This window comes from Cervus elaphus, chromosome 18 (genome assembly GCF_910594005.1).
Source record: "Cervus elaphus chromosome 18, mCerEla1.1, whole genome shotgun sequence".
Classification (NCBI taxonomy): domain Eukaryota; kingdom Metazoa; phylum Chordata; class Mammalia; order Artiodactyla; family Cervidae; genus Cervus; species Cervus elaphus.
In genome coordinates, this window is record NC_057832.1 from 123375939 (window position 1) to 123392002 (window position 16064).

The window sequence follows — 16064 nt, forward strand, 5'->3', positions numbered from 1 at the left end:
GGCAGCGCTGGCGGCGGGCCAGCCCCTGGAGAGCCGCGCCTCGCTTCCTCGACGAGGAGTGGCTGCGTGGGACTGAGGCCCGAGGAGAGGCGGGACGGGCAGGTGACAGCCGGCTGGCCCGGGACTGGGTGGGTGTGAGCTGAAGGCCGGGGAAGCTGTGTAAGCCAGTGTCCGTGGGGGAAGGGGGAGCGCCCCAGCTCTCAGGAGGGAAGGGGCAGCCCACCTAGAGCTGCCCCGGGCCATGGGTCTGACCCTACCAGGGAGCGCAGTTGCAGGTCAGGTGAGTGGAGGCGTGGCCCAGGACTGACGGGGCGACGGTCTGCAGCTTCGTCTCTGGGAACTGCCTCCCGTGTTCTCAGTCTAAGCGCCTGGACACACTTTTCCTGAGATCAGAGCCGTCTGCCTCTGTAGAGGAGACGGGGTTCAGCAGAAGAAGCAGAGTGTGTGTCCTGAGGAGTGCTGCCGCAGACGCTAACTGCCCTTCCAGGGACCCTTGGGGCCTCAGCTCACTCTCAAACAGCTAGCTCTATCCGGTGGAGAATCACAGCAGGGACATTAATAAAGAGTGGGGGCTTGGTGTCCTGTTCTTTAATTTACGTTATTTATTAACCTGTGTTGTTAGAGTGACTTTGCCTCCCCTCTCGGTCTTTGAATTGCTAATGCAAAGGTTATTTTCCCTGATTATATTTGTCTGATGTCATGTCTTAATTTGTTCCCAAACTCAGCCATTGTGTTTTTTTCTCCTTTCTCCCAATTCAAGGTCTATGGTACCATTGCTTCAGGTGATATCAAGGGGCTCACCTATGTCTTTTGAAGATTCTAGTAGAATCATCCCACTCTTTTACCTGTTTAGCTCCTTGTTCAGTCACTCACTGATTTCCATACATGACAATGAATTCTTCGGAGACCCCATAGAAGGTGAGAATTCTGAGCAATCCACTTTTTGCGGACCTCATGCTGTGTCCATTTCCATAGATGATAGGAAAGTTTTAAGCCTTTTAAGTCTTTGTGTGTGTAAGAGATGGGAAGGGGAGCCCAAATATAATAGGAAATTGGATTATGTTTTTCAGTTGTAGGTCAAAGACAATCGTCAATGATGCCTTTTACTTTAGAAGAGCTGGTAGTGTTGTCTCGATGCCTTCGCGATGCGTGCTTAGGGATCATCAAACTGGCATACCCAGAGACAAAGCCAGAAGTTCGAGAAGAATATATCACCGCCTTTCAAAGTATTGGAGCAACTACCAGTTCTGAAATGCAGCAGTGTATACAGATGGAGCAGAAGCGATGGATTCAGTTATTTAAGGTAATGAGTGTATGAATATTTTTGTTTACTGAGGTAAAATAATGTACAGTTGTTTTTTTTTTTGATGACTCCTTTTAGAAGACTAGAGTTACAGGTTTGTTTCCGGCTTGATTGTTAATTTGCAAAACTTGTAAGAAGAGTCTTTTTCATTTTATATTTGTCTCCTTTTAAAGCCTTGTTTTTACATTGTTAAATATATCTTTTATAATGACAAGGTGATGTATAATTAAAAATTTTTTTTATTTTTCACTAAAAGATCTCTTATGAGTTTTACTTATTTAATCTTAAGAAATTGATTAACAAAGGTGGAATAAGATCATTTAATGCAAGTTGAATATAAGTTATTTTAAAATACCTTCATTTTTAACCGTGCAGAAAGAGAAGTTATGAGTTACTGTGGCTGAATTGTTGGCAAGAAACCACCACCACTGAGAGAATACAACTACTGGGGTAGAAAAAAAGAAAAGAAAAAGGGTGCTTGACTTCCCATGAAATTTCTGCAGCAAACACATCTCGTCAGCTAAAATCGCTCATTAAAGGAGTGAGAGCAGAAGAAATGCATTTTCCAAATTGAATGCTAGATTTACAGTCCGTTTAGTACCAGCGACCTCTCGCACACTAATGTTCAGTTGGAGTCATCAGCTGTCCCTTCAGGTCTTTTATCACTGCTTTTGTCAAGCTATCTATTTAATTGAAAGAAGTTAATTGAATGAAAATGATCAACTAAGCTTGTATTAATATTGCTAATGGAACTTTCTTCTTGGCCATGTTTGGAGAAAGATGTCAAGCTAGACTTTAGGAAAGGCCCATTAATGCTTGCACTTAACCTGATGGGCTAATTAAGGACTGCTTATTCATCCTGCGAGCCCACGATGGGCTCTGTGCAGCCCGTTCTGCCTGGTTTTACAACACATTTCACTTCTGAGCACAAGCATTAGTAGCAGTGAGAGTAACTGATAATGTTTTGATTGCACTGAATACAGTACTAATGCATCATTGAATTTATAATATGTGCAGATTGATGTGATATATATTTGAACAATTTATTTTAATTACCTGTCTCTATATTCCTAAGTAAACTTTTAAGGTCACATGTTGAGCCCTTAATATATCCTTGCTTAAAGACTAACACTTTTGCATCTTTTCTGAGTTAAAAATAAGCTATGTCACCCATTTAAAACTTGTAATTCTTGTGTAAGCTTTTCCTGGATGTGGCTGTTAATGGTAGCATATGTTTTTCTTTGAAGGATCTAATTAAACTCTGGGATCTTTGTTAGTAAAACTTTCCATTATGCATGTTATCAGGTTTTGTGTACAGTATCAGATAAGTTCATTATTTTATAGCACCTATTCACAGTTTTGTAATTTTCATAAACCAGGCTTATCTTTAGCACCCAGAACCTTCTGGATTTAATTATGCTGTATTAAGATGTTTTTCCCCGGTCCTGCTTTATTTTGCATAAGCATTAAGTGAAAATTTTGTAGTGAACTTGTTCTTAGGCCTCAAAATGGTTCATTACTACTTTATTAAGGATTGCAGGGTTTTTGTTTTAAAAATTAGCGTGAACGTTCACCTTTCTGAAACAGGGTTGTCTTTAGGTTTCAAATTGAGTTATGAAGATCTGAATTTAGAGCAGACTTGTTTGAAGACAAGTTTTTGAATAAGATTCCTCTTCTTTGTAAAGATTTTGTTGTTGTTCTTCCTGCTGTTGAACTAAGCCCACCCTCCACCCCCACCCCCTGCAAAAAAAAGAAAAAAATCAAAGCACGGTCTTTGAACAGATTCAGCTGATATTAGTTATTTTCTTTTAAGAATTTAAGTCTCAGTGGTTGCTGTCTCAGACAGCATTCTGAGGACTTTACCGGGACCAGTCCACGCGAGCGGTAGTTCTGTGAGGAGGGCTCTTGCGGGGTCCCGTCTTACCGACGGGGACACACAGCCTGGGGCTGGGGAGCCAGCATGCCACTGTGCTGCTCCTCTCCACCGCCCCCTGGGAAGTGTGCAGATGAAAGTTTAGTGTTTTCTGTGTGTTTCAGTGTCGCATTGAGGTGAAGAATTCAAGGAATAGAATCCACCAAAGAAAGCAGTAGCATTTTGCAGTGATTGCCTGCATTCTGCTGATTTTGACAGAGCTGCACATGAGGAGACCTGGCTCCTCCAGCCACCAGCCATTTTCATTTTTTAGCTCCTGATGGTCCTCCCAGACCGGTTTCCGAGAGGGTCTCTGTGGGCTGGTCACAGAACAGACTTCTAAGTGGATGGAGTCATCTTTCTCTGTCACTGTAGGAACTGAGGTCAGTTCTGAGCCCTGCACTGACACTGCTAAAAGAGTTTGTGCGTTTATCAAGCTTATCAGCTCCTCTCCGAGTGTAATTTGCAGCTGTAACTGCGTCAGGCCCGGGAGGCGGCAGGAACCCTGGTGGATGTGCTTTGGTGAGCAGCTGCCAGGCTGCGCTTGGGTTCCTCCTTGGGGGGAAGGTGCGCAGAGGGGTGGCAGAGGACGAGCTTTCTCCTACTGGTGGCTGGTTTGGATTTTTCAGTGTCAAAAACACTCCTTGAAAAGTGAAAACAGAAAACCAGAGCAGTGCCCTAGCTGTGATTGAACCGCACTACCGTTATCCATCAGTGTTGACCAGTGAGGCAGGTCGAGGCTTCCTCCAAAGTGGCCGAGCTGCCTGCCATGTCTTTCTCTGTCTCTGAAAGTTTTTTTTGGCTTTGGTTTTGCCTACTCAATAAAGTGGATACCTTATGAAGTAATTTTGTAGTGTTCTAAACATGCTGGAGAATGCTGATAACTAACGGCTCTATAAAATTAGGTTACATCGACAGTAGGAATCCATATCAAATACTTAAGGACTTTTATAGACTGGGGTATCATTACTGTCAGTTTTTTTTTTTTTTTTTTTTTTACTGTCAGTTATTTTAAACACCTACGGTGTTTATCCCAGGAACCCTTGTGCTGCCCTGTGCTGGGGAACCATGAATGAAATCAAACAGAGTCCCTGTTCTTTGAGCATCACTACACAAGGAAGGAGACTCAGCAGCAAAGCTAAGAGCATGCAGGACAGGCACAGAACTGCTGAAGTCATTCTGAGCTTAGGATTACAAGGGGGAAAATCATTCTGGCCTTCTGTGAGAGAATAATCTTAGAGCTGGTACTTTACTGGTTTTTCTTGTACTTCCTTTTCACATACTCTTCATTGGGAAATCGAAATATGAAAAACGGTTTATTATATATTAATCACATCACACATGTACCACAGTTAGGTTCCCATAAGTTATGTGCCTTGTCCTGGTGTTTGTTTTAAAGTTTTAAGGCAATTACCTAAGATAATTTGATCTTAAATTACATTTAAGATCAAAAGATTATTACAGGTACCTTTGCAATTTTGGAATATATATGCTTTTCTTTGGTTGCACTAATAAAGTTAAATGTCAGTGGTCTCCACTCAGAAATGTCATAGTTGAGCATTCATAGCTGTAAGTTCTCATCAGATACATTATTTATGTGTGTGAATTTTCTTATATGATGTAAAATATGTAATGCTTAAGACTATTTCCCTAAGGTCATTAGTCAAGATTTTCTTGTGATCTTGATAGCCAGTGGACTTTCAAACATACAGTAATCTTTGAAACAGTGCTTGTTAAATTAAAACCTTGAGCTTGGACAGTGGTCAGGTGTGACTTCTATGAGACATCTGTGTGTCTCTAACCAGTTCTCTGCTTGGTCTTTTAACATTGGGTTTAAGGGAAACCTGCTCCTGGGTGTCACTGTTTGGTTTCCCAGCTCCCTAACAAGGGAGTGGCCCCAGGGCCCTCAGCAGTGACAGCACAGAGTCCTGGCCCCCAGACCACCCGGGAGTGCCTTTGTTTTTAATTTCAGTGGCAAGTAATCAGACACGTAACAGTTTAGTGCATTTCTGAATATTTGCTTAAATTGTCTTGGTAGTTCTCAAGTGTTTATTTAAGGTTTAGCTCCAGCGCGGAAGAGTACGATGTGGGAGCTGAGTAAAACGCACGGCATAAACACGAAAAGACACTTTTATAACTGCTAAAAGTCTGCTAAAACTGTGTGTTGAGCTGGTACATCTTAGTCATCCTGGTGTTTGCTTGCTTGTTATCTTTGTTCATATTTTGTAACACACTGGTTCTCGGGTCTTACTGTCTCAGGATCTCCTCAGGATCGGTTGACAGCTGTTGACTGGAGTTAGAGTTGCTGCTGGTGGTGCCTTTTGCGGGTGCTTGTCAGCCGGAGGCTCCAGGCCGGGGTGCAGTCAGTCCCCATGGGGCAGGCGTCAGTGACCTCGTATCTCAGTGTGCAGACTTGCACCCCAGTGACTGAAGCCCTGTTTAAATCTAAAACCTTGCCAGTCTCTCGGTGTCCATACTGTCTTCTGTAGTAGGCATATCTGCGCCAGGCAGTCTAATAAAATTAACTGAGAGGAAAACTGTCTTTTTATCTCAGCACGGGGTGTGTGTTGATCCAGTTTAAAACTGTTACTCCAGTCTTCATTGCCTTTGACACTCTTTCATCACTTCATGTGGTTTTTTAATGGTTACTTCTGTGAGCTTTGGTTTTCCAGTACTAAATATTTCTAGCAGCTTGTGGTACTAAAAATGAATGTACAGAAAGGGAATATGTTTAAAGGTGTTTTGAAATCACAGAATTTGAGTTGTGTCTGACTCTTTGCAACCCCATGGACTGCACCACACCAGGCCTCCCTGTCCATCACCATCTCCCGGAGCTTGCTCAAACTCATGTCCATTGAGTTGGTGATGCCATCCAACCATCTCATCCTCTGTCGTCCCCTTCTCCTCCTGCCCTCAGTCTTTCCCAGCTTCAGGGTCTTTTCCAGTGAGTTGGCTGTTCACATCAGGTGGCCAGAGTATTGGAGCTTCAGCTTTAGCATTAGTCCTCCCAATGAATATTCAGGGTTGGTTTCATTTCGAATGGACTGGTTGGATCTCCTTGCAGTCCAAGGGATTCTCAAGAGTCTTCTCCAGCACAATTCGAAAGCATCAGTTCTTCAGCCCTCAGCCTTCATTATGGTCCAACTCTCACATCCATACATGACTACTAGAAAAATCATAGCTTTGACTGTATGGCTTTGTAGGCAAAGTAATGTCTCTGCTTTTTAGTACACTGTCTAGGTTTGTCATAACTTTTCTTCCAAGGAGCAAACATATTTTAATTTCATGGCTGCAGTCACCATCCACAGTGATTTTGGAGGCCAGGAAAATAAAATGCATTGCTGTTTCCACTTTTTCCCCCATCTATTTGCCATGAAGTGATGGGACCAGATGCCATGATCTTCGTTGTTGAATGTTGAGTTTTAAGCCAGCTTTTCACTCTCCTCTTTCTCCCTCTTCAAGAGGCTCGCTATTTAGTTCCTCTTCGCTTTTTGTCATTAGAGTGGTATCATCTGCATATCTGAAGTTGTTATTTTTCCCGGCAGTCTTCCAGCCCGGCAGTCTTCCAGCCCGGCATTTCACATGATGTGCTCTGCACATAAGTTAAATAAGCAGGGTGACAATATACATCCTTGATGTACTTGTTTCTCAATTTTGAACAAGTCCATTGTTCCATGTTCAGTTCTAACTGTTGCTTCTTGACCTGCTTACAGGTTTCTTCGGAGGCAGGTAAGGTGGTCTGGTATTCTTATCTCTTAAGAATATTCCATAGTTGTGATCCACACAGTCAGAGGCTTTAGCGTACTCAGTGAAGCAGATGTAGATGTTTTTCTGGATTCTCTTGCTTTATCTGATCCAACAGATGTTGGCAATTTGATCTCTAGTTCCTCTGCCTTTTTAAAATCCAGCTGTACATCTGGAATTTCTCAGTTCATGTACTGTTGAGGCCTAGTTTGAAGGATTTTGAGCTTTACTTTGCTAGCACATGGGCTTCCTTGGTGGCTCAGTGGTAAAAAATCCGCCTGCAATGCAGGAGACCTGAATTCAGCCCCTGGATTGGATGGATCCCCTGGAGAAGGGAATGGTAACCACTCCAGTATTCTTGCCTGGAGAGTTCCGTGGACAGAAGAGCCTTGCAGGCTACAGTCCATGGGGTAACAGAGAGTCGGACAGCATTGAGTGACTAGCACTTTGCTGTCACGTGAAATCAGTGCAATTGTCTGGTAGTTTGAACATTCTTTGGCATTGCCTTTCTTTGGGATTGGAATGAAAACTGACCTTTTCCTGTCCTGTGGCCACTGTGGTGTTTTCCAAATTTGCTGGCATATTGAGTGCAGCACTTTCAGAGCATCATCTTTTAGGATTTCAAATAGCTCACCTGATATTCCATCACCTCCACTAGCTTTGTTCGTAGTGATGCTTCCTAATGCCCACTTGACTTCACACTCCAGGATGTCTGGCTCTAGGTAAGTGATCACACACACCGTCGTGGTTATCCAGGTCAATAAGATTTTTTTTGTGTAGTTCTTCTGTGTACTCTTGCCACCTTTTCTTAACATCTTCTACTTCTATTAGGTCCTTTCTGTTTCTGTCCTTTATTGTGCCCATCTTTGCATGAAATGTTCCCTTGGTATCTCTAATTTTCTTGAAGAGATCTCTAGTCTTGCCCAATCTATTGTTCTCCTCAGTTTCTTTACATTGTTAACTTCAGAAGGCTTTCTTATCGTCTTGCTGTTTGGAACTCTGCATTCAGGTGGGTTTCTCTTTCTCCTTTGCCTTTCACTGCTCTTTTCTCAGCTGTTTGTAAGGCCTCCTCAGACAACTGCATTGCCTTCTTGGTTTGTTTTCCTTGGGGGTGGTCTTGGTCAGCGCTTCCTATATACAGTGTTACAGACTTCTGTCCATAGTTCCTCAGGCACTCTGTCTGCCAGATCCAGTCATTTGAATCTATTTGTCACCTCCGCTGTATAATCATCGGGGGTTTGATTTAGGCCACACTGTAATGACTAGTGGTTTTCTCTACTTTTTCAATTTAAGTCTGAATTTTGCCATAAGGAGCTGATGAGCTGAGCCACAGTCAGCTCCAGGTCTTGTTTTTGCTGACTGTATAGAGCTTCTCCATTTTTTTTTTTTTTTTGAGCTTCTCCATTTGTATCTGTGAAGACTATAATCAATCTGATTTTGGTATTGACCCTCTGGATCCAGTTAAATTTTCACGGTTTCTTAAAGTTTGTATTTTTCTCTACAACTTAGAAAAAATAGTTTAAATAAAGGACAAAAATGTTCTTAGGAGATATGACATTTCTAAAATATTTTGGGAATTAGTCCAGGGCTCATGTTGCCAAATATAATACATAAAAATACGTGTTACCTAGTTAAATTTGGATTTCAGATAAACAGCAAATGCATTTTGGATACAAGTATATCCTGTGTGATATTTGGGGTACATTTATACTTTTTAAAAACCTGTATTTGGGATACCGTTTGAATAGAGCACTGTTTAGAAGAGAGTTACACTGAGAACTTTATTTGATGTTTATCTGAGAGCGTTACCAGCTGTGCTGTGCTCTCCATGGCGTCTTCAAGTCTTGTTTTCTGAGCGCTTTCAGATGCGCTTTTCCCAGTGGCTTCTGCCACCCCTTCCTCGCTGGCGCTCAGGCCCAGCTCACCCTGTGCCTTGTCCTTCCTCCTTTCTCCCCTCTGCCATGCCCACCTTTCCCTTTCCTTTAGTTTTTAAAAGGGTTGAGGTGTGTATTTTCTTTGGGCTGTGCTGGTCTTCGTTGCCGCGGGGCTGTTCTTGAGCTGTGGGAGCGGGGCTGCTCCCCAGTGGCCGCGACACGCTCCTCGTGGCGGTGGCTTCTCCAGTGCAGCACGGGCTCTCGGGCTCCGGGGCTGCGGCTCCCGGAGCTAGCTGCTCCAGAGCACGTGGGATCTTCCTGAATGAGGGATCAAGCCCGGGTCTCCTGCACTGGCAGGCGGATTCTTGACCACTGAGCCTCCAGGCCAGCCTTCTTTCCTTTATTTTTGAAAGTGGATCAGTGATACCAGGGTAGGACATTTTTTGTTACTTCTTTTTCATCTTTAGAATATGAAAGTACGGAAGGGAATACCTGTATTGAAAGTGTATGTTCCGTTTCACAGCAATTTAAAGTAAATTATGGCATTAATTAGCTCTGAAGAGTTGAATTGTGTTTGCCACCTCTGGAACAGAAACATCCTCGGCAGGAGGGGTTGGCTGGTGTTGAGCGCCAGGAGGTGGAGGACAGCTCGTCTCCTGGGGTCAGGCGGCTGTGATCACTCTGCAGAGCGCTGTCTCCAGCTGTGCTGTGCGGAGGAGTCAGGACGCGGGCGGGTGCGGGGCGGGGTGCGTGGGAGCCGCAGGTGAACCGGGGCCTGTGAACAAACACAGTAACTGTCAGAAGGCACGGCTTTTGTCGACAGTGGTGGGTGGTGGGTAAGTTTCAGCACAATAGCTGTTAAACCTGAATTTACTTAAAATACCAGTGTGGGTGTATAAAAGGAGAGAGACGTGTCATGTTCATCATACCCAGGGATCCTGCTTCTGTCCCACTGTTGGAAGAGCACTCAAAACGTACCTCACTGAGATGTTACCCTTTCCCATGAAGAGCAAAATGGAGACACCCAGGAGTCAGGTACATTAGGTCAGCGGCCAGGCTTTGCTTGGGACCAGCAGTTAGCCAGGTGGAACCGGGCGCTCGGCTCTTCCCAGTCCACTTCAGCCGCGCTTAATCCCAGTCATCAAACAGTGCATGTGTGTGGCCTAGCCCCGCGCAGACGCCGTGGCTGCGGGTGGAGGATGACCAGCTCTCACTGCCCACCTGTGCTGGCTCCTTGCCGTGGCGTCTTAGTAGGCTTTAAGATGCCGTGCGGTGGGTGTCACAGCGAAGCTGACAGCATACGCCCACCAGTGTAAGAGCTGTGTTCTAGATCTTGAGCAGTTTTCACTGGTGTCGTTCCGCCTGGATGGCCAATCTGCTCAGGTGTTACTTTTTCTCTTTCCTGGTTATATGATCCAGCTGGAGTCTGTGTCATGGAGGCCCGAGATAGCAACCCCCTCTCTCCCACTTTGGTTGGACGCAGAATGACATTTCCTAATTCTTCGTTCAGATTGTGTTTTACTGAGTTAGAGGCAGTGTGTACAGAAGCCTGGCTGACTATCAGAAAACGGAGTCAGAGTCACTAAGTACATAGCGGTTGCAGGATCAGCTCCTGCTTGTAAAGGCCTTGGTCTTGTAAAGACACTTTGGTCTCCCAGTTTTGTGTTGGTTTATCTTTGTTTACTGCAAAACACATTTCTGTTTAGTGTGTAACTTCGTGTCTTTTGAAGCCCGACAGTACTGTTAGATATCTTTAATCATCCATCACAGGATTTACCACTGTCAATCATTGGGTGCCAACTGCTTTTCTAGGCAGGCAGTCGCCTTCTGTTTCGGGGGCTCATGGCAGGGTTCTGTTTACCGAGGGGCTGATGTTCCCAGCAGTGCGGGTCTGGGCTGGGATAGCGGGTGGCGTGGGGTAACCAGAGCGTGCGGGAAGGCTTTCTGAAGGAGGATCGGCTGGGGTTGTGTGGAATTCGGGGGGACATAGACGAACTCCAGAGGCTTCCGTTCGGTAGATACTGAAAATGTCTCTGGAAGATGTACAAGGTGCATCTAGGACACTGCCCCCCTCTTCCCACCAGCACCCTCAAACAGAGTGTTTTTCAGAAAAAACTACTGCCTCCCTTGTAGTTTTTAAAAAGTCAACCCTTGCACAGGTTTGTGTCATTTTCTCTCTTTGTTGGTGGGTACTTGACCACTTTGTACATAAGTTTCCTCCTGTGGTCACAGTGAGACGCTCTCCCGTGAGTGGGTTTGCCGTTGGTCTAGCGGCCCCTCACGGAGGGCCCCTATCCCGGGCGCTGAGGGAAGCTGTGCATGCCTCTGCCTCTGTGGTGTGCGGGTGTCCCCGGGCTGCCTGCGTGACCTGGTCCTGTTCCCCCCTCAGGTCATCACCAACCTGGTGAAGATGCTGAAGTCCAGGGACACACGGAGGAACTTCTGCCCCCCCAATCACTGGCTGTCAGAGCAAGAGGATATTAAAGCAGATAAGGTATTCCTGGAAGATCTTTTACATATTCTTCATTAAACTTACTTTTTCAGCTTGTATATTTTCTGAGAAGAATAAATCTTTTGAAGTTGTTTATTTTGTAATTAATATTAACAGTAAACTTGTTGCTGACTCTCAGATCACATAAGAGAACGCATAACAGTGTCTCTGGCTTACACATGCATCCTGCATTTGTTGTTAATCCTAATTTGCTCTAAACCACAAAGTGTATTGACGTGTAATGGTTTTTGGGGGGGGGGGTTGAAAAACTTTTTCTTTTATTGTATCAATATATTTTTAGTATTAATACTTAAAAGAGATGGAACTTATTTATGATTTTCTAAAGGGACGGAGACAAATGTGAATATTACTGAGATCTAGATGTAAAGTAAATTCAGTAGTGTAACATATTCTGAAATAATGAAAATAACATTACCAAAGGACTTGGGGTGTTTTCATTTTTGTTTGTCAGGAAAACACATGACTGGATTTCATCTTAGAATCTTGGGGCTGGGGGCAGAGAGTGACTAAAGTATAGAAGAAGCATAACTACAGAAATGTTAAAGAAAAGAAATATCAGGAGTGTTTTAGAAGCATTGCTTTGTCCGCATGCATGCTGCATCTTTGCATTAAGCGTGTGGCGCCCAGCCCTGCCCACGGCCCAGGCTGAGGAGCTGCGGCTGGTCCTGTAGCAGTGAGGGCCTCGGGCCCGTGGGCGTTTCTGACAGGGTCAGATGGAGGGGATCTGCGAGACGGTGGGTTAATACTCTACCAGCCTTATTTGGCTACTCATTCACACAACTTCTTTTAATCATGAGAACATGAATATTTGGTAATGGTAATAAACTGCTAGTTTTTAAGGGTGATATGGCTTCTTTGTGAAGCGATCATTGTGTGGTGATTCACTATGTCCAGATATTACATGTTGTTGATTAGAGCAAGTGGAGAGTTCCCTGGAGTGTATTTAGGAAGCATAACTGCAGTGTGAAAGTGTAGAGGGTGGCCCGCGTGGGAAGGTCCTCTGGGAAGGCGCGGGCGGGACTGAGATCGGGCAGGCGCTGAGCAGGCTGTGGCCCCACAGGTCACCCAGCTCTACGTCCCGGCGTCCAGGAGCGCGTGGCGGTTCCGGCGCATGGGGAGGATCGGGCCCCTGCGGTCCACGCTGGACGGTGAGTACTCTGCGGGCTCCCGGCCTGTGGTTTCTGACCTCGGTCGTCGCGGGAAAGCGCCTTGTGCCCAGGTGGCCAGCCCCACCCCGCCCTTGGCAGCCCCAGTAGTACCCCCTGCCTCACAGAGCGCAGCCCCGAGTCTGGAGGGGACGGGCGGCCTCACAGGGCGTTCTCTGCTTGCAGTAGGTCTGGAGTCCCCGCCGCTGTCCGTGTCCGAGGAGAGGCAGCTTGCCATCCTGACCCAGCTGCCCTTTGTGGTTCCGTTTGAGGAGCGGGTGAAGGTATGCAGTTGGTTCTTTGCCGATTGACTCAGTGGGCTCAGTCTTTAAAAGTAACACCAGTGGGAAATTTTCTAAAGCTGGCTAGTGCCTGTGATTAAGTAGTATGTTTTCTCACTAGATGTAGTAGTTGACCATGGTTTATAAAAGCATAACCCAACTAAATACCTGTTGAAGGATGTTTTGTTTGTATTCACCAACTTAGCAAATTTCTGAAAACTGCCACACTTCACTGCTTACGAAACAGCTTCAAGAGGGTGTTTTTAGGCCTGCCCACTCTTCTCACAGGGTGAACATTTAACACTGTTGACATTTCTTCATTAAAACACACACATTAACACAACATTGTAAATCAACTATATTCCAGTAAAAAGTACAAAAAAGAAAAGAAACCCCACACACGCTTCCAAACTCATACACACATGGTGTTCCATAACTCCTGAGCGCCCTCTACTGGACTTTTAGTGTAAAACCTACTCCTGGGGTTTTCTCACCCTGGGGATCGCCCTACTGATACCAGCAGCATCAGTGCACCGCTTCTCACAGCTGCCCTGTGGATCCTGCTCCACCTGGAGTTGCATAGAATCCTGCTCCACCTGGAGTTGTATAGAAGTCTCCAGAAGGAAGTAACGAAAATGTGCCATAGCAAGGGATTCTAAAAATTCGTTGTGAAGTGGGGAAAAGGAGCAATATTATGTAAATACTGCACATTTATTGATGAGGTATAACATCAGTATTTGGTATCTTGGCCTTTAAAACTTGTCTCAGGATTTATGCATATAAAGAAGTTAAGGTTTATTTAATAGTTTTCCTTTTGGTTGCTTGTGTTTGTGACGAAATGTCTGTTGTTTTCAAGTAACCTTATAGTTTCTCCTCTTTTAGATCTTTCAAAGGTTGATTTATGCAGATAAGCAGGAAGTTCAAGGAGATGGTCCGTTTCTGGATGGAATTAATGTTACAATAAGAAGGAATTATATTTATGAAGATGCTTATGACAAACTTTCCCCCGAAAATGGTATGTATCATTCTCTCTGTATGTGTTCATATGGCAAGGGGAGGCTGGGGGGGTTATAGGAAAGGGTGATCATTACAAAAATTAGTGTTGATTGTCTTATTCTGTGATGACTGTTTAAAACAAATGTAGTACATCAGATTTGGGGGAATGTATATCTATTATCAAATAATAATTCTAAGATTGGCAAATACTTATTGCTACAGAAGCCTTTCACATATTGTTTTTGTTGTTTCCTTTCTTAAGAAACTCTTCCTGCCCCCAAATATCTGTCTTTAAAATTTAGTTGACAAGCTTTAATTATAAAAATGTTGGAGAGATACATACAGACTGTATTTTGTTTATAACAGTCTATGTAAATATCATAAAATGTAAGCCAAGTTAAATATACTAAAGTAAATACCATTGCAATCCAAATTTTTTGATAAAAAGGTGAGTGTGCTTCAGTGACACTTCTGTTAGATAAAAGAGAATTACAGTGTTAATTTGGACAGCGTTTAGAGGTGAATGACACATTTTTGTCTTATGTTAATCTTTGGCGGTCAGTGCTAACAGTTCTTGTGTTACTAATTTACTTATTAATAATTCTAACTTCGGAATTTGGTATCCATGCTATCACATGAAATCAGTGTTACATCAGTGCAGGTGACAGGAGGCTGCCAGATGTGGGATAGCAACTGCCTGTTCTTCTGGGGCAGCAGTTTAATTTTCTTCCAGAAAAGCAGAGCCTCTTATTTCGTATACTTTCTCTCTTCTCAGATAAAAAGCTACTTTTGTCATTTTATAGGAACAGTAGAGGAAGGCTGACATCACTTGTTCCCTTACTCTGTTCTTGATTTTGTGTGCAAAATTTTTGTTTCTCGCGTAACTTAGTTTTGTTACATAGTCTGTGCCGTGGCCCTCTAAGGTCAAGTACCGCAGACTGAGTGTGCCACTGCACAGGTTACCCTCACCTGGGAGGTCATGTCTTCAAAGCTTTTTGTGTAAGTGAGGCAACAGTCAGATACCCTGATTCCTAGTCTAAGATATTTTGGGGAAGAAGCAAAAGTTCTCCCTCCTTTGGGGCCTACAGTCCCTCACAGATGAGTTACGTAGTCGTTGTCTTACTGCGTGTCACTGTGCTGGCAGTCCTGTCTCTGTGTCTCCCGCTTCACTGAGGGCCTCGTGCTCTGAGCCAGGGTCCCCACAGCTAGCGCTCAGTAGATGTTTGTTGAATTTGTGCTTGAAAACAAGAAAAACAAGCTGTAACAGAGAGTTAAATTGGCCACGATTGGCAGCGGGTTCAGGGAAGAGCCGGGGTATGCTTGATGCTGGAGGCTTCCTGAGGCGTACCACGTGAGGCAGGACTTGGGAACCAGGAGCCCAGTGCCACGTGAGGGGTCACAGGGGAGGGCGTGGCTGTTCACGGCAGACCCGCTTCTGCGCTTGGTGAGCCTGGGCTTCCGGCAGGGGCTCGAGTATCTCTGAGCTCTTCCGCCAAAATGAGAACACGTGCTTAGCAACACCTTTCAGTTAACTCTAAAACCGTCTCATGGAGGGTACGACGTTACTGCTCAGTGACACAAGCCCCGGGTTTCTGATGAGTCCTTCGTTAGGACTGAGAGTCACTCAGAAGTTGGTCCTGCTCCAGCTCCTCAGTTGTGCGTGCTGACAGTCTCACTGAGGTTAAAGAATTTGGAAAAATCATATAATATCTATATTATAATGCTTTAAATCTTTAAAGTATTCTTTAAGTCTGACCTTATTAAAAAGTTTTAAACCATATATTAAAATTTTTCATATTTTGCTATGCAGATTGTAAAATTAAATATCATCTCAGTATGTCTAATTTACCTACGGAAAATTGAAGTGCTTTGTTGCCTGGTCATTTACATCTAATCAATTAATATGATTTTTCCATATATCATCTAGTCACTGAAGCAAATAGTGGCCATTTCTTATGGGCTCTCATATCTCATATTGTCTCAGAACAGTCTTCTGAGTTGTGGGTCTCGCCTCCTTTGACAAGCGAGCTGATGTGTGGAGCTCAGAGCAGCTGCGTGGTCTCTCGCAGTTGGGAGCTCGGTGAGCAGGGTGACACGTGCGTTTGTCCGTGTGGACTGTGGGCAGGGAGCGTGCCTGCCCTGGGAGTCCCATGGCTCTGAGAGGGCGGTGGAGCTGGCGCCTCCCATCACGGCGAGCTCCGTGTGGTCCACTGTGCGGGGCGAGGCGGCTGCAGCCGTGCTGGACTCGGTTCCTGAGAGCACGCTTATGCTCCCCCGAGTGTTGGTTTTATTTTGTT

General features: G+C 44.6%; 1 protein-coding gene across 2 annotated transcripts in view; it reads left to right on the forward strand.

Moving 5' to 3' along the window:
* The window catches only part of UBE3C (ubiquitin protein ligase E3C), a 118526-nt gene that overhangs the window by 58809 nt on the left and 43653 nt on the right, over positions 1-16064 (forward strand). The window contains exons 12-17 of one of the 2 annotated variants that reach the window (XM_043871654.1): positions 761-918; positions 1071-1303; positions 11223-11327; positions 12406-12493; positions 12677-12774; positions 13654-13786. In XM_043871654.1, coding sequence (XP_043727589.1) covers positions 761-918; positions 1071-1303; positions 11223-11327; positions 12406-12493; positions 12677-12774; positions 13654-13786 — 815 coding nt within the window. The remainder of the gene's footprint in view (positions 1-760; positions 919-1070; positions 1304-11222; positions 11328-12405; positions 12494-12676; positions 12775-13653; positions 13787-16064) is intronic. The other variant, XM_043871655.1, reaches the window with a different exon arrangement.